The sequence below is a fragment of the Camelus dromedarius genome, chromosome 2 (genome assembly GCF_036321535.1).
Source record: "Camelus dromedarius isolate mCamDro1 chromosome 2, mCamDro1.pat, whole genome shotgun sequence".
Taxonomy (NCBI): Eukaryota; Metazoa; Chordata; class Mammalia; order Artiodactyla; family Camelidae; genus Camelus; species Camelus dromedarius.
This window is the reverse complement of record NC_087437.1, coordinates 116,348,230-116,367,024: the sequence shown is the minus strand read 5'-3', so window position 1 is coordinate 116,367,024 and position 18,795 is coordinate 116,348,230. Positions and strand designations below refer to the sequence as shown.

The window sequence follows — 18,795 nt, the reverse complement described above, 5'->3', positions numbered from 1 at the left end:
CTTTGGTACTTACTTTCCAAGGGCTCTGTAAGATGTTTTATGGGTTTTTATACACTTTGATAATTAAAACACCCACCATAGAACTGTTTTAATAAAATGAGCTTGCTGGGGATGGGACAGGGGAGGGGCTGGGAAGACACACAGCAGGGCTTCAGGAGGAAGTCGCACAATCAGAACACAAGACATCTTGTGCCAAGCGGGGCACAGCAGAGCTCCGCGTCCCCTCCCGTCTTCAGGATGTGTCTCTGCCCCGTGTGCTGGCCCTCCCTCCCGAGTCTGTGTGGCAGGTTCCAGGAGGTGGTCTCCCTCGGCTGTCACGGGGCAAAGTGGAGTAGGCGCTGTCGCTGAGATGGACGACCACAGCCAAAGACCTTCACGTGTTTTGTCTTTCCTTTTGTCTGCAGGGGGTGCAACTTTTATTTTCCCCAATACTTCAGTATATCCTGAAGCCACGCAAAGAATTACAACTAGGCCAGGTACGCAAACACCCTGTGTCATCTGGTCATTGAGGGACCTCCCAGGATGTCCCGGGAGAGCCGTGACCTAAGTCACGTGACACAAAGCCAGCTCATCCTGGATCTGAAGCGAGTCCTAAACAGTCCTGTTCTGCCTCTGGGGATCTGGAGCCTAGAATCAGTCAGACAGTTCGTTCAGAGGTGGCATGAACAGTCCCTGAACTGCGGAGTTGAAAGCCGGTCGGCCCCTTAACTAGCTGCTCTCGATGCCTGGCGATAAAGGATCAGTCCCATTTTGAGTTTACAGAGGCATATCCGTGTCACCTGTACTGGCCAGGGAACAGCGCAAAGCAAGAGGCATTCCTCTTACATAGCACTAGTGACGCATTCCCAGCTGTCGCCAGAGCAGGTGGTTTCAGAGCAGAAGCATGCCATTGATAAAACTTACACCTGAATCTTACTTTATGTCTTTCCCGATGACTTACTTAGGTAATTAATGTATGTGTCACTCACACAAAAATATCACGACTTATCAGGTGCCTATTAGTGCCAAGCAGGACGTTAGATTCTGGGAACCTAAAGGTGACCCAGACATCAGAAAGCGCCCTGTGCTCGGAAAGCCGGCCTGCTCCTTCCCACATGTCCACGGAGCGCCTCAGCGCCAGCCCCAGTCACACAGCCTGGGGTTCCAGATGTTTCAGTAGAGCCACCCAGAGCCAGACGCAGACTCACCCACGTAGATGTTTAACCGTGCAGGCTAGTAACCTAGATCTGGGGAGACAGACGGGGATGTTTAACCTAAAGCACTGACTTTACAGTAGAGGCCCCACCTCTAGGGATAGAGGCTGTCGGAGCAGGAAGGGAAAGGAGTCCATCCCCCAGGAGAGGAGGGAGGAGGCTTCCCGGAGCAAGGGCCGTGCACCAAAGGAGGATCAGGTGTTGCCGGGGGAGAAGGAAGGCTTGGCATTGGGCAAGCATGGTTTAAATGTCTGTCCCCTCCCCGGGACGTACAACCCCATGAGCGCAATGACATACGACAGCCTCGTGATCGAGGCCACAGGATGGTTTCTCTATATTCACACATGGATCTAGAATTCCGTCTTCTTAGACCCAAGCTGTTGGGCTTTGACCTCTGTCACGTGTCCAGGCTGCACGAGTCTCAGTCTGAACTGGTCCAAGGCGCTAAGCTTGCCGCTGCTCTTTCTGCCCAGTGCAGAAGACGAGGGGCCAGGGAGCTAAACAGCCCGAGTGAAGATGCTTCTCAGAGCTGTTCTCACCCTCACACGGCCCTGGTACCTCGTAGTGACTTCAGGCTGGCGCTCTTTTCTTCTCCAGCCTCAGAGAGAAAGTTTGCTCCCCTGTTCCTCCTGGGCAGGTGGTGGACAGTGTCAGCCAAAGTGCTTAGTCTCCTCTGTCACAGGCCATTTAATGGTAGACGGGGAGGGAGGACCCAGGGTCTGGAGTGAACTAGACTGGCGCTAAAGAAACCCACTGTGCAAATTGAAAAAAAGGAAAACTGAAGTGCACACGTCCCACTAGCTCTGGAGAATCCCGAGTTCACCTCCAGCAGATGCGCCCTTGGGAGAACCTGGGACGTGGAGGAAAATTGCCATGATTTTGTGAGCCTTCTAAAGAACTTTCCATTCATGCTCACAAAAATAAAAGCGATCTGTAAAGCATTCGGCCAGGGTGTGTTTGTTTGAAGCAATCTCATAGATGCCTTCGGTGGAGTTGCAAAAGCCAGGGACTGTGAGCTGGTGTCAGGGTTGTGCGGAAATATCGCTACGCTGGTCCTGAGAGTTGGTTCAGTACAATGGTCTGCGCAACCAGCTGGCCTTCTTGCTCCGTAGAACAATGGATCCTGGAGCTTCCTTTTTTCCCACTCTGTTTTAGGGTATGGTGGATTTTGAAGACATGGTGCCTCAGGTGTTAGAGAGGAGAGTGGCTGGGGTGTGATGGCTGGGACACCCCTCAGCCCAGGGAGAGACAAGGGTGGCCAGTGCTAATTCACCTAGCAAGGCTCAGATCATGCTCTTCCTTGGGTCTGTCATTTGAGGATGACTTGAAAGAGATTCAGTTTGTCCTAGAAATACTTGTTTTGATGGCTGCTACTGTGATTTTGAATGGAGATGCAAATGTTGGTCTCTGAGCTACAAAGAATTTAAATCAGAGTAACTGAGCCAGAGAACTGTTTGCTGTCAGCCAGATTCACGGATTTGACATTGAGTAAGAGACTTACTTGTATACCTTGGGCAGACCAGCGATAACTGCAGGAGAGATTTTGTCAGTATGAGAGCCTATAACAGGTCAGAGGGAGAACTTTGTGGTGACCCAGGGAGGATGGGCATTGCAGGAGTCACTGAGGGAGGGAGTCACTGGGAATCTGTGACCCTGTGGTCAGTGGGCATCTGACTGCTTTCAGGAGGGGTGACTGCTGACTCTGCTTGGGAGAGGTCCTTGGGTCCTTGGGAATAGAGACCCGAGTCCCTGTTCCCAGGCACTCTTGGTTTTCTGTGTCCCCTCCATTCCTACATCCAGGGAAGCCGGGGACCCCTTCCTCCCGCACATGTGGAGTCCTCCTTCCTGGTGCTCCCTCCCCACACCCCCTGCCCCTCCTCCTTCTTTTCCTTCCTGCCTTAAGTAGCCACCCCTAATCTGCCTTTTCTTTTCATAGCCTGACCTTCCAGTAGGTCATGTATCCCAGTGCCCCCTTACTGCCTGCACTCCACGGACCGTTCAGCGACCTTACAGACAGCCCGTGACGGACAATACACTCTATGTTCACGCCCCATCCCCTCTCTTGCCATACTTGTTCCTGTTTATTTTTTCCAAATGTTCCTGATTCAAAATGCACCTTCCTTCATGATCCCTTTGTTGAATTAACATTTAAATCAGTTCCTCCTCTATTCTTGGAAAGTGCTAGCACATAGGCATAGCAGTTTGCCTTCTGTTTTTATGATCATATCTTACGGTGTCGCATCGGTTTCCCAGGTAGTCCCTTATTAATACCAGAAGCGCTTTCCCCGTCTCCCCCGTAAGCATCCTTCTTTGCTGAACGCATGCCTTTTAGGGCCGTGGCCCTTTGAGGACTCAAGGGGCATGAGTAGAGACAGTTCTGACTCAGAGGAACTTGTGAGCTGGCTTTTGACCTCGAGATGTGCCACCCTGCCTGGCCTCTTAGAAGCAGTGTCTGCGGAAGCTGTGGGGTGTGCCGAGGACTTTCTGTAACCCCGCCCTCCCCTTCTCCATCACCATGGCGGCCCACGCCCCATGAGGCGCACTGAGGATGTTATCAAGAGCCTGGAGAGTTGGGCCTGTGAGTGCAGCCTTGACTTTCACTTTTCAGCTGGTGCTTCTCAAGGGTTTGTCAGAATCTTAAATGATTCCTCCTTTGGCGTTGGCAGCTGGGCGCCACTTGGCATCTCCAGTCACCACGAGACAACACAGCTGATGCCCTTTCTCCTCAGTTAAGTGCTCTGTAAAGCCTGTATCACAGCAAATGACCAGAAATGTGTATTCTTTACTTTGCCCAGGCGATGCTGTAGCCACAGAGATCTGCACACCTGGGAGGGAAGGAGAGGCAAATGCCCCCAGATCTCCATGTCTTTGACAGAGGAGTTTAGAGAACTGTAGGAAAACTAGAGGAAAACCAGAGGAAAACCAGAGGGGGTTGACTTAATCATGCTAGTAGGCTTGACTCTAAAAATTCCTTGCATTAAATAGGGGCTTATAGATTGGTTTTGGGCGATAGCTCTCAGTCTTTCTGTCTTTGCCACTAGCATCTAAGTTCACTGAAGGTGGGCAGATTTCATCCTTTCACAGCCAGTGTGCAGGGAGCCAGGGACCTCTGGAGTTCCTTTGTCAACATGGCGTGGATCCTATAGAATGAAGATAAGCCCTCTCGTGATCCAAGTTCTGGTCCTTTAAAAAATAAAGTGGTGGGTGGACGTCAAGAGGGCTAGAGGGCTGTTCTTCCCTAAGCTTGAAGAAAGGAGAATATAAAAAATCCGGCAGGAAGGGCAGCGAGGATGCTGACATAACTCATTGATGTCCAGGGAAGGGAGTGGGTCGGGGAGGAGTCTTATTCAGAATCAGAAACTGGTCGTCACTCCCAGTAAAGAAACAGAGGTGCTGGTGTCGGGAGAGCCAACGCCAGGCAGACTCCTGTGTGTAGTTTCCTGTTTGGGGGTCTAGATCAAGGCATAGAGCGTTCTTCTTTGGTAATCCGTATGAAATAGGGTTACTAAGCTGCCTATGAAATGGCTTTTAAAAAGTTCAGTTTTTAAACATGATCTGTTACATAAAAAATAGCAGGGCCAATGCCAGAAAGCAGCCTTCCCTGACACAGGACCTTCTGCCAAGGGCATGAGTTAATTACCTTGAAGATTAGAGCTAAAGGGAAATGGAGAGTGGGTGGAAATGACACCAGGAATTAAATGCAAACCGTGTTCTCACTAGAAGTCCTGTGATCTACTGTCCAGAAGGGGCTAATGTACATGGAATAACAATTTTTCAAGCAGCCAATGAGTAGAACTGCACAAAACTGGCCCTGTTGGAGGTGGTGTAGCTGCTGACAAGGTCCCTGAGATGATTGTCTCTCATCTCCACAGGGCTTAGCTCAACAGTCCCCAGTGTCACGTCCCCCAGGAGGGGGCTTGCCGCCCATGGCATGTGATCGGTAGCTGATAAGAGTCAGAATTTCATGAACAAAAACAAAAGCCCACTTATCTCCCAGGGCAATATGTTTATGAACACATTCATCATTGTTCATATAAACATCTCAGATTCTTGGCTGAGAATCAGACTTAGAGTTGTTTAGGTCCGGACTTACTTTCAAGGGAGGATGAGACATGGCTTTACACCCTAAGGACTTTATGAAGAAAGCGTCTCAAAATATTTTTCTCTGAGTAGTTTGATGTTTAATTTTTTTCCAGCCACCTTTCAGTGGGCAATATTTTTAGGTTTAAAATAGCAGCCAACTGACCTACTGACACTTGCCAGGAATTCCATTCGTGGTCTCATATTTCAGGCAAAAGCATTCAATCTAGAACTCTTCCCACACATACGTGTATTTATATATTTATTTATTTATTTAAACACACTCAGGTAGCATTTCTGAAACCATTATCTGTAGGAACACAGATTTCTAGAGGAGAACAGTAGGAATTGTCTACAACAGGCTTTCTCAAGCTTTAGCGGGCGCCCAAGTCAACTGGGATCTTGTGGAAATGCACACTCTGACTTAGTAGATCTAGAGTGAGATTCTGCATATTTGGGGGGAAGGGGGGAGGTAATTAGGTTTACTTATATTTTAATGGAGGTACTGGAGATTGAACCCAGGACCTCGTGCATGCTAAGCACACATTCTACCACTGAGCTCCACCCTCCCCACGAGATTCTGCATTTCTAACAAGCTCCTGGATGTTGCCAGTATTGCTGGGTCTGTGGACCACACTTTGCAAATTGAGGATCTAGAACCTATTTCTGGATTATCTGGCTTTTTCACTTGGTAGACAGGAACCCCTTGGTGATACACCTGTCTGCTCCTGAAGTCGGCTACATGCTCTTACATTGCCCTGCTAATCGATTTTTCTTTCTGAGACAATTCTCAAATTGAACCTCTGGCTAAGCATTTTCTAGACAAAATGCAACTGGATGAGAATCCGTACGCAAATGCTCCCTGAGACATAAGTTGAAATTGAGTTGTAAATTGATAGCGGCTGCAGATTTGATTCCCATGTGTAACCTCAACACCAGGAAAGTGAGAATCTGAGGAACTGGGTGGGAAAGGCTTACTGTCCAAAGATGCAAAAATGCCAGCCGAGAGGGAGTGGTGAGCAATAGCAGAGTTTCAAAAGCAAAACGATCGACCTCAACCAGAGCTCTGGAGGGTAGGGTTTCACAGACCACACTCATCGAGATGCTGTGGCCAAACAGACTGAATAAATTAAGGCAATTCTGTGTTGGATTTCACGTTGCATTTCACTGCTATTCTCTCTGGGAGAGGAAAATAGGAAGAGACACATCTTTTGCAACATAGTTAAGCTTTTTGAAGGTTGACCCACCAAATTTCCAATTTTAAACAAGGTTTAAACATGGCTCTGCCCTCCAAGTGAGATTTTATAGCTATCTCCAGGTGTCTGGCAGCAGAATACCTGCTGAAGAACCTGGCTATGGTGTTCAGCTGGCCCAGAATGACACATGGCATTGAACTGAGAACCATCAATCCAAGAAGATGTAGTTTTGAAATAATTCTGTAATAAGAGTGCATGTGGAAATAGCTTTGTGTATGCAGAGTTAGTAAGAGCATGCATAATAATGTTTCTTGAATATATTTGTAGTTAAAAATTTTTTTACAAAGTTTATTCCAGGAAGAGCAACTCATTGAGAGATAAAACTGTTTTAAAATATTTTTGATATTTTTAAAAGAAACTTGAAATGACTTAGAGTCATAATCATTAACAGAACTTGCAGTGAGCCTGCAGAAGTATAATTATTCAATTTGCATATGCAAAGTGTGGAAGGTTTGTGGGACAAGTGGCAATACGTTATAAACACAAGAAAATCATTGGCGTATACTTCTTTTGGGGGGGGTAATTAGGTTTATTTATTTTAATGGAGGTCCTGGGGATGGAACCCAGGACCCCGTGCGCTCTACCCCTGAGCTCTGCCCACCCGCTCCTCACTGGCTTACCCTCAAGCTGTCTACAGTCATTGCTAACATGTTGCCGGGGCAATACTGTCTCAGTCTTGCATCTGATTTGACGCAGTTCATTTTAGAGAAATTCTAAATTCATTAAGAGAAGGAGAAAGAGTAGACTTTGGCATAGAAAAATAACTAGAACTTGCAGACTGATTTAATATAAATGGGTGAGAATTTAAAGGGCAAATGAGGGGTGGCTGAGAGAGGCAGCTCGCAAATGAGGGACTAAGAAGGCAGTGCTCGTTTCCAGGGAAGGAGAAGAGGAAGGAGCGCTGAGTGTCATTTGGCGGATTTAGGGTCAGACCTCAAGCAGGAATCGACTGACTCGTCAGCGTTGAAGGAAGGCTCTGTTTTCGGACAGGTCATGAAGCCAGTAGAGGGGTGGACCTAGGTCAGCCCCAGCTGGAAGCAGGGCACGTTAGGCTGTAAGAAGCGTTTGATGGAGTCTTGACCTGATTGTAGGACATTACCTTAAAGAATCAGCCAGCTCTGAGAGACGCCATCAGTGCGAGTTTTCAGGTTAACGGGGGAAAATGTTAGCTTAATAAAATAGACAACATCATAATTTGTAAATCAAATCCAAATCTCATGGAATCCAGGTTGAATGTCCCTTTGGATAACTGAGTTCTCTTGCACAATATTTATTCTGATAAATAAAACACAAAACAAAAAAGCACACGGAATAGCTGTTAGAAAATTACATCACTGATCTCTTAGTCAATTTATTTGTCTTTACAGATTTACCTTACGAACCACCCAGGAGATCAGCCTGGACCAGTCATGGCCACCCCACCCCCCAGTCAAAAGGTACCGTGTTGGCTTCCGCTGCCTTGAATCCTCACATCACAAGGCAGAGGATAACTGTTGAGAGAGTAAATAATAGTTTCTGTAGCCAGCCTATGCCTTCTCAGCATGAAGTGTTTGTCCCTTTGGCAACAAAGCACAACTCACCTTTAAATGCAATGGCTCTTTCTCTGTTGGGGTTATATCTATTTCTATAACAAAAAGAAATGAAAGAAGTGAATTTTATTTTATTTTTTAAATATTTTATTACTATTTTTATTATTTTAAGAAGGAAGATAATTAGGTTTATTTATGTATTTAAATGGAGGTACTGGGGATTGAACCCAGGACCTCATGCATGCTAAGCAGGCGCTCTACCGCTGAGCTATACTCTCCCCCTGTGTATTTTAGACTGCAGTTCATCTTCATCTGTTTTGTAAACTATCTCAATTTTTTTTTTTTTTAGTTTTGGAAAAAGTAGGGTACAAATACATTTTTTAAAATAACGTAAAGCACCCTCTTTCTGCTACAGCATTTACATTGGGCTTTATTAGAAAGGACAATTTTTCCTTACCATAAGATGCTTCTTGTTCTAAGAGTAAGACTATTCTGTTAATCACTGAGGGAACTGATGGAATGATGATCAAAGACCAGTAGCCAAATGCAAGTTCCAGCTAATTGTCTCATTCACTTTTGGATTGTTCAGCTGCTCAGCCGTCTCCTTCCACAGTGCCCAAAACTGAAGACCAGCGTCCTCAACTAGGTACGTTTCAGGGAGCGTCCTGACGGCCATGAGAAAAGTGACGGAAATGTGTCAATTTCTAAATGAAATTCATGTTCTTTTGTGTTCTCTGTTCTTGCTCCGCACGGAAAGTGGGGGCCAAATGATTAGTCTACTTAACTGGGACGATTTGAGATTTGGCTAAAACATTCCCCCAAACCTCTGCAATAAATATGGAAAAACCCAACGGGCTTGCACACAGGCTGCGTCTTTGTGACGTGTGAGATGAATTCTTTTACTCTCACCTCCCAGGCCACGTGCAGCAGCGGCAGCATGTGTGCCAGGTCCAAGGCGGGGACACGGAGGAAGGCTGCTGCGGCCAGCACGGCCCTGGGACCCACTGTGGACTGAAGACATTCACCCCGTTTCTGTCCTGGGGTGGAGAGAGCACTGGGCTGGGTATTGGGAACCCCAGGACCAAATCTGAGCTTGGCCACCAGCAGGAGGCCTTTAGCAAGAAGCTTCTCTCAGACCCCCATGGCACCTTTTCTAATACAGGAAACGGCGCCCGGTGACTCTGGTGTGGGAGGCATTTTCCACTCCGAAGTCCGGGTCAGCCTTGTTCCCGCAGTTGCATCAGTCCTGGCCACAGCGATGTCTTTGGAACTTGACTTCTTTTCTCCTTCTGCCGTAGATCCTTATCAGATTCTTGGACCAACGAGTAGCCGCCTTGCTAATCCAGGTGAGATACTGTTGATCATTTTGTTCTTCCACAGCTATTTTTTTGGCGGCGGCTATTTTGAAAGAGAAACTTGTATTGCTGAGAAATCTTTTCAACTGAACAAATTTAAGTTTTAGGTCTCACTGGATTATTTGCCTAAGTGGAAAAAAAAATGGATCAGGCTATAAATTAAGATGTAGCTTCAGCAAAGAGCATTATTACCCAATCCAAGCTGTGGCGGTTTCCCTAGGGCTGCTCTAAGAAAGGGGCTTAGACAACAGACATTTATTGTCTCCTGGTTCTAGAGGACAGAAGTTCAAAATCAAACTGTTAGGGTTCGTTCCCTCTGTGGGCCATGAAGGAAGGAAGGAGCCCAGACCTGTCTCCCTAGCTTGTAGATGAGCCTCTTCTGCCTGTATCTTTTAGCCTCATCCTCTCTCTCTCTATCTGTGCCCAAATGTCCCTTTTCATAAGGACACCAGTCAGATTGGATTAGAGCCCACTCAAATGACGTTACTTTAATTTGATGACCTCTCTGAAGACCCTATTTCCAAATAACATCATGTTTTGAAGTCCTGGGCAAATCCAACGTATAAATTTGTGGGGACTGACACAGTTTAGTCCATCACACAGGCAGATAAAATTATATCTTAAAAAGAAGAACCGTAATTACAACCCTGAGGCTTCAAATTTAGCATCATCTTCTATGAATGGTCTGTTCCTGAGCCTCAAGGCTAGAAGAAAGTGCAGATTCTTAACGGACCCGTTTGTAACCTGTACCTCGCCAAGGATCGTCACCTGTCATCACGTTTCAGTGCCAACCAAATTGTTGGATTTGTTTGTATTCAGATCAGAACCAGCTGTGCTGGCATCAACTTCAGAAGTTCACAGCATATGTTTGCCTATTCTAAACAGCGAATTCAAATACCAGTATGTCAGAGGCGTATTGCAAATACAAGCTGGAATGTATCTTTCCTAAACATCGAGGCCAAAATGGGGTGGGAAACAGGACAATTTAGATTCCATCAGGATACATCCCCACGAGGGAATCTATGCTTTTGAGAAATATGAATATGGTCATTATCGAGCGCCCACATCTTTGACATTAGCTCTTGGTTGATGCTATCTAGTTCAGCAAATACTTTTTGAGCAGCTGAGCAGTGAGAAGGGTCTGTTTTGTTTATTGCTGTACCCCTGGGCCTAGGCCAGGTGCTCAGTAATTATTTGTTGAATAAATGAATGCGAGGAGTAACACGATACCATCCTTGACCCGGAAGCAGCTTACATTCCAGTGGAGAAGTGGACATAGGTTTTTCCCAGCATCCACCTGGTGGCCATGTCTCCTGGGTCTCTGGTCCCTCCTCATGCTTGTGCCCAGCGTTTCATATGCAGCTGCCTCTATAACCATTCAAATAAAAACGATGACTGTGTCTTGAGATGATCATTATCAGGAGTGCTTCAGGAAGACTGATCTGGCAGGAGCGGTCAGGAGAGATTAGAGAGGGGAAAAGGACGGAAGCTGAAACGCTCTGGGAAAGTTAACACAATGATGTGAAATAACAAACCAACGGCTCCCACCCCAATGATGCAAGTGCTTCTGTCTGTGGTCCCGGCTCCCAGGAGCCCCAGGAGGCCATTGTCTTCATCCTACAGAAGAGGAATCGGAGGTCCAGACAAACTGGGTAACTTTTCCTGGGTCACACAGGCAATAAGAAGGGAGGCCAGGTGTGAACCCTGACTCTCTGTCTCCAAATTTTTCTGTTTTCTTGCCCTAGACGGGCCCTGAGTGAACGGGAGGGAAGTGGGAGGTCTTGGAGAATGAGGACCAAGAGAACAGAAAGGAAGGATTTCCATTCCGTTTGACAACTGTTTTGCGCCTGGGATGGGTATGAGGTCAGGGATGAAGAGGACAGGGTCATGCTGCACCAAGCAAAACCAAACTGGCCCTTTCACTCGTACAGGTTGGCTAAATGAAACGTATGTCAGTGCCCATGGTGTCGCAGCTCAACGGTGTGGCTTGGTTGATGGCCTGGGGCCAAAGAGAGTTGCTGGCCCCTCAGCAGAGGGCTCAGTGTCTACTCACACGATGCCCGGTAGCCGGGGGATGCTCGCTGGTGGCAGAAGAGAGTTGCTGGCCCCTCAGCAGATGGCCCGTCTACTCACTCAATGCCCGGTAGCCGGGGGACGCTCGCTGGTGGGCTTAGAAGGACCTGGGGCAGAGCAGGGAGGAGACGGCCAGCCCACCCCTGGCCTGGGAAGATGCCTTGGTGCCTAACGGTTCAGCTGGGCTGGCACTGGGAGCAGGGACTGCCCCTTATGCCGCTAAGACCGTGCCCACTGGGCCTGGGGAAGATGGCAGCAGTGCACGTCAGATTTGAGGATAAAGCTGTATTTTCCTTAGTTTCTAGTGAGTTAGGTCTTCTCTCCATCTCCTGGGCGGTGGCTTTGTGTCAGTTGTATTCATGTGGCCTTTCCCCCTAAAACCAGAATGTCTTTTATCTTTCAGTTAATGAGAATGTTTCTTCCTGTTTGATTCTATTCTCCTATCCTCTGATAAGTAAATCCTTCACCACTTAACATTGCTGCCTCTGCTCGTTACACAATGCAAACTTTTTTAGAGCCATTTTAAAGGGAAGGATGACATCATATGGTATGAATGCACAAGATGGTAAGAGCATCTCAACCTCTCCGTCCCTGCTGAGAAGCGTGCGCCCCTGCATTATGATGTTCTGGATCAGATGGAAGTGACTTAGCCCCTTTACGTCCCACCAGAATGGCTGAGCATTCAAAGTGGCTCCTCTAATGAACAGAAATCCCCTTCCCAGGCATTAGCTTTCTTGGGAGCAAGAGTTCAGCGGCTCCCTTGGTGCCAACTGGATGGTCTTTAATGGTGGGCATTTAACTGCTTTATGCAGAGCTGGAGACCCGTTTAAGGATGCTTTGCCATTGATTAGGAGCTGGGAGTGTCCATTCTTCCACTGGGAACCTACCAAGCTCCAGGCCCGGGGTAGGGGGGAGGGCGACCTGAAAAGGACTGGAGGAGGGGGTGGAGGTGTGTGCAGAAGCCAGGCTTGAAGGCAGCATCGTATAGTGATTCAGCACCAAGGCCTGGAGTCGGGGTTCCAACCCATGCTGACCTGGGGCAAGATCAGTCACTCTGCCTCGTTGGGCTCTAATGCCCCCTGTCTATAGTGGGCTAGCACATGGCTCTGGGGAGGATTAAGTAAACACATGTACAGTGTTCAGAATGGTGTCTGGCACAAGTCAGCTTCCAGTGATACGAGCCACCCTGAGAACACCGTCATCCCCAGCTTCCACGCGGCCAGGGTGGAAGGGTGGGGGTAGCTGTCTCCCTTTTGGCATCTCTCCACTCTAGGCAAGGGAAGATCTTTCTTTAAACCCTGGTTTTCAGCTCAGACAAACCATAAGAGCATTCACGTATGGAGTTTATCCTCATAGTGACTCTGCAAGATAGTATATTACCACCACCCCCATTTTGCAGGTGAGAACACCTAGGCATATAGAGCCGGGTGAGCTGCTCAAAGTCCCATACGGGGCAGAGCCAGGATTTAGCTGAAGCAGTGCTGACTTTCAGCCACCATACGGTCTGCCCCTCCAGCAAGTCCCGTCTGAGCCATGCTGAGCCCCGGCAAAGCCTCGCATCAGGGACACGCCTGCTCCCTTGACCTTGACATGGTGGGGGATCCAGGCTGTGAGCACCCCCAGCTACTGCAGAAGGAAGCCCGAGTGTGGGGCTTGCTGGGCCCCCTCCGCTTTGTTTACTGCTCTGTTCCCCCGTCAGCTGGCGCCTGAGTGCCCTGCTCGGGGCCACCCCTCCTACTTGACCCACCACTGCTGAGTCACTCCCAGCTCTGCTTTTCTCTGTGGTTTATAAACCGTTTAGATGTTTTGCCCTTTTTTTTGCTCAGTCTGTACCTCTTTGCTACTGTGTTTCCCTTCTTTTAATCACATTCAGAGACCATTTTCCTCCTAAAAATGAAAAGATTGCCTTTGGTCTTCTCCAAAGCCATGCCTCGCACTGCTTCAACCCAGTGGGCTCTCCTGCAGGTGGGCAGCCTACATCTTTGTCCACCCCCACCCCCGCGCCTGCAGTCCTGCCTTTTTAGTTAATCACCCTGGACAAATCTAGGAGAAAAGCAGCTGCTCCTTACTGATGTTGCCAGGGTGTTACCAGGACAGAGGGAGAGTCCTAGGTGTGACGAGTTCCAAAGAAGGTGAAGAAGGCGGTTCATGAGGGGCAGGTGGTGGTGCTGATTGGATGGAAGATCCTGTCTTAGAAGAGCGTCTCCTTTTACTTGCTGGTTTGGCCAGTGAGATGCTCGGCCACTCTTAGACTTCCTAAATCTTAGGTACCTGTGTTTTGGAACCCCTATTCTATATTCTAAAATGCACTTTTAGTGCACACCATTGTTTTGACAGTAAAATAAGAATTAAATAAACTGCTTTTGAAATTCTGTGGCCGTGAGTAACTCATCTAACTGACCGTTGACCATGACTTCTCAGCGACCATGGTGCATCCTTGAGATTCTCTCTTGCACAGCAAGAAAATCTGCTGTAGACTGCGAACACAGCGGATTTTTGTTATATTAAATTTGACAATTAATGACCTTGACATAGTGCTGCACTTTGTAACATCTATTTAAACGTTAGTTGGTTTGCATTTATGGTTTTGTTCTCAGGTTTGGAAGCTGATGAATTTTGTTCATAGGTGTCTTCTTCCATAGGCCGTTGCAACGCTCAGAGGCCCCAAGGCCTGTGTCTTAAGGGCTGATGGGTAAAACAGTCTAGGGAGAAATTCTTCCTCCGCCCTTTCAGCTTTGAGTTTCTAGCCATGAATATAGGTTCCCGCCTTACTAGTTCTTCCGAAGCAGAAGAGCTAGGAAACCACGTTTGCGCACTGTTTTTATCCAGTACACATTTATCAAGGAAGCGGATGAACGACAGATTCCCAAGAGGCAGTGCCAAGGTTCGAATGGATACCAAGTAGAATTTTGGCTGTTTAGGTAGATCTGTGTCCTTATACAAAATCTGTGGGACTGCACTCTCTATGAGAGGAGGTTGACAGTGAATATTCATTTTCAAACAACGCCATGTGTTTATGTCGAAGCATATGTTAGACTGTTAAATCAAAAATCCATGTTTTTCCCTATTCCCAGGTCATATATGGAATTTTTTTTCAAGCAGTGATCCTATGGTTACACTATATATACTAAAACCATATGGTTTTCTCAAACTCCTCTTTGTATTTTTAAAAATGCATATTAATGAAATGTTGGGGGCAACAAAACTTGATTGAGAACAGTTTGAATATGTGGTTCTGGAGAAAGCAAAGGCTTCCATTGCGATGAACTACAAGCTGTTAATACATTTCAAATGTGTTGCTAGACTGAAAATGATCATTTTCCAGAACATATTCAGAAAAGGCTGACCTTTCTCACGATGCTATTGCATGGATAAATTCACAGTCATACCCATTTCCATGTAGCCAATGTGGAAACAAGGATTTTTGAGTTGGACAATTTATATAGGGAGCTAGTGGGAAGAATTTTGAGAAAACAAATTTATAATCACTTTTTACATTTCATCAGTTCCCTGAATAGTTCCTTTAGTCATTTTACCACATCTATTGGTATTACTGATGGTGTAAGAAGAGGTGGTCGTTTTGGTAATAAGCCCAAGGCGGTGCTGCAGCTGGAGTTTGGGAGGAAAAGCCTGCCTTCTACCCATTTTCAAAGCTTCTAAAATCTGCTTAGCACATCTCAGCTTCGCCTCATGCTCCATATTTCTGTTGATGTTTGCAGCCATCTCTCCTCTAGGGAGCCATCAGTCATCTTAAAGTATTGTGGCATGGTGACTAGAGCGATGTGCCTGGATTTTTCTCTGAATTTAATAAAACATAAAAGCCACATCTATATGCCTCTGGTGGGATCAAGAGAATTCTGACCGAATACACCCAGTTAAATGAGATCCATTGACTCAGCTGGAGTCTCGCTCGGCTCTGCGAGAGGCCTTGCAATCACTCGGTTTTGCAGTTTTCCTTTTGGAAATTCTGCTTAACACAATGGGCGTCGCAGCACCGGGGCAACACGTGGGTTTCCGTTAAGATGCATTTGCCTGAATACTGGAAATGGGTGATCTGGTTTGAAACAGAGCCAGCTTTTTTCTAAACTTCCTCATTTTGAGTGGGTTAATTCTGTTCTAGGAAAAAGCTTTGACAGAATTGCTTTCTGAGCGCCAGCAAAATGTTATGTTAGAAATAACGGTGTTTACCTCCATTCTCTATTTTTTTCCATAAACTTTTAGACGTCCATTTCCTAAATCTGACTTTTATTATTTGACTTGACCTCGCCAATATAAATGGTATTAGGTCATTATTGCCATCCATATAATGGCGCTCTCTGCCTCACAAAATAGGAAAAATAAGCCTTTCCACCCCCGAAACACAAAGTTGACCTACCTGCTCTGCTAAGGAAGTCAGAAATGGATGGAGCCAACTTGAACTCTGCCCCATAGGAATTCTTTACATTCCATAAAGGACTGGGACCTGTAGATCAGCCGGAGAGTCACCAGGAATCCTCATCTTAGGTCGGGTTGCTCAGACTCAGAGCTTGGGCTGGGGAAGCTTGTGCAGGTGATTAATGAAGCCTGTGTTTTCGGGACAGAGGAAGTGAGGAAGCAGGCTAGGGCAGGGAAAGGTTCAGGAAGCTTGTGGACTTAGCTGGGCTCTTGCTCCAGTCTGACCCCGTGGGGATCTCCGGGCATGAACAGCATCATAGGACTGGTCCCCCTCTGAGGCAGGAGGGCCGGCGTCTGGTACCCTGTGTCAGTCCGTCGGGGTGAGGGCTCCCTGGGGGTGGCTGAGGCAGTACCTGTGCAGCCAAGGGTGGGTCTCTGGGGAAGAGGGGAGCCTGGGGAGGGAGCTCTGGGTGGGACACTGACAGCACCCACCTGTATCCCTAAAGCAAGGATGCCTGGAGCTCAGAGTCTGTTCTCACTGCTGTTCTGTTTCCTTTCCCGCCTCCCAGGGAGCGGGCAGATCCAGCTGTGGCAGTTTCTTCTGGAGCTCCTGTCAGACAGCTCAAACTCCAACTGCATCACCTGGGAAGGCACCAACGGGGAGTTCAAGATGACAGATCCGGACGAGGTGGCCCGGCGCTGGGGAGAACGGAAAAGCAAACCCAATATGAACTATGATAAACTCAGCCGGGCCCTCCGCTACTACTATGACAAAAACATCATGACCAAAGTCCACGGGAAGCGCTACGCCTACAAGTTTGACTTCCACGGCATCGCCCAGGCCCTGCAGCCCCACCCTCCAGAGTCTTCCCTGTACAAGTACCCCTCGGACCTCCCTTACATGGGATCCTATCACGCCCACCCACAGAAGATGAACTTTGTGGCCCCCCACCCTCCGGCCCTACCCGTGACGTCGTCCAGTTTTTTTGCTGCCCCCAACCCATACTGGAATTCCCCCACAGGAGGCATCTACCCCAACGCTAGGCTCCCAGCCAGCCACATGCCTTCGCATCTGGGCACTTACTACTAAAGACCCGAGAGAGGCCTTTCTCAACCACATGCATCACCAATAAATTGCCACAAACTCTGTTGTAGAACATGAATCAGAAGTGCCTCAAGAGGAAGGACCACGCTTGACTGGGGCTGGGGGAGGACGCCGGGGAAGAGGTTCAAAGACTCTTAGCGGGAGGGGATGACTGAAGTATTGCTACCAAAATCAAGAGGATGCTACCAATGTAATGCACAAGGGCGTATCATCTGTGACCAACCTTGTAAAAGACATTGTAAGTAGAAGCATGAAGTCACAAGGACTAAGTGCCACAGAAAATGTTCTGAAGGCGTGTGGAGACTTTAGAGTGGACTCTGGGATCCTGCTCGTGCAAACTGGGGTTCAAGTAAAGCAACAGAGATCACACAGTCTGGACCGAACATGCCATTTCTCATGTCATTCTAAGGAAAACTACCTGTATTTAAAAAGAGAAACATATCACAAATAGAAGGAAAAAAAAAAAGAAGAAGAAAAGAGAGAGACAGTGGCCCATCCACAGACATGGGAACAGAACTCATTGGCATTTGCCCTTTTGGGGGAAATCAGATTCATTCCATTTGATGGAGAGCTCTCAGCTCTCTCCAACTGTGAAGACGACCCAAAGCTTCCGACTCCTTTCCAATAAGACAGGAACTCTGAGCCAAAGGGTGGGGCTGAGGATGTGTCCGGAGAGATGAGCGTGTGGATGTAGACAAAGGACCGGAGGAGGTGGGAGAGGAGAAAGCGGAGGAGGAAGAGGTGAGGACTGGGAAAGAAACTTCTCAAGCGGTAAAGACGGGACTCAGGACAGGGCTGGTTCTGCAGAGAACGAGTCATGGAGACCTGAGGCTTAAGGCGGTTAGAGTTTATACCAAATCCAGTGTCAGGAGGAGGGACCCGGCGTGATGGAGGAAAGGGAAGTCATAGAATTCAGAAGCAAAATTATGCATCTCTTTTGTTTGTTTGTCTATCAAAAGAAAATTGTAACTGGAATTGTCTGATATTTAAACGAAACATTCAGGACCTCGTGGTTAGGTGGAGGAGGGGGCAGTGCTCTCCAGGGGGTCAGGTAAGAACTAGCCTTCTTGGGGACCACAAGCCGAGATCACCTAGGCATCGAGGTTAGGGGGGCCCCAGTTTTCCTTTTGAGTCGCGAACGCTGTGCGTTTGTCAGAATGAAGTCTACAAGTCCATGGAGTCTTTTTTTTTCTTCCTTTTTATATAATAATTATATAACTTATGCATTTATACACTACGAGTTGATCTCGGCCAGCCAAAGATACACAAGAGAGACAATCCATGATCAAAATGTGGCCTTGAACATTAACTCTGTATGCTTAATGTTTACAATATGAAGTTATTAGTTCTTAGAATGCAGAATGTATGTAATAAAATAAGCTTGGCCTCGCACGGCAAATCCGATCGACACGGGAGTCTGCATTTGCACTTTTTTAGTGACTAAAGTTGCCTAATAGAAACGTGGGCTGCTTGCTGTGGGTTTTGTGTTAGGGTTTTCCTTGGTCCGGGAGTGCGTGCAAGGGAGAGGCAAGCAAATGGGATGTTTGGCACCCAAACGGCGCAGTCTCTCCAGCGCCTTCCTGCCCGCTCTCATTCCTCACCCCATCTGGAGCAGAAGGACCACATTTCACATGGGAGCCTCCAGATTTAAGCCCAGACTGGAAAAAGGCCTCGAAAGCTGAGGTTGTCCTTAAGAAATTCCAGATCCACACCCAGTCATGAATCGCCCTTAATTCCTGCTCTGATCATAAAGCAACCCTTGGATGGTGAATAAGTTATTGCTCTCAATGCCAACTGTATTGTTGTGGGTGAATAAAACATCACGGGTGG

The 18,795-nt window shown here is 47.5% G+C and overlaps 1 protein-coding gene across 5 annotated transcripts in view; it reads left to right on the top strand.

Moving 5' to 3' along the window:
* The window catches only part of ERG (ETS transcription factor ERG), a 175,755-nt gene extending 157,382 nt beyond the window's left edge, over positions 1-18,373 (top strand). For 3 of the 5 annotated variants that reach the window (XM_064475986.1, XM_064475981.1, XM_010998421.3), the window contains 4 exons: positions 7,897-7,965; positions 8,648-8,704; positions 9,357-9,404; positions 16,430-18,373. In XM_064475986.1, the coding sequence (XP_064332056.1) occupies positions 7,897-7,965; positions 8,648-8,704; positions 9,357-9,404; positions 16,430-16,950 (695 nt within the window). In that variant the 3' untranslated portion in view covers positions 16,951-18,373. Of the gene's footprint in view, positions 1-404; positions 477-7,896; positions 7,966-8,647; positions 8,705-9,356; positions 9,405-16,429 lie in introns of all 5 variants that reach the window. The other 2 variants (XM_031459501.2, XM_010998419.3) reach the window with 1 other exon arrangement.
* Positions 18,374-18,795: the final 422 nt, after the last annotated feature.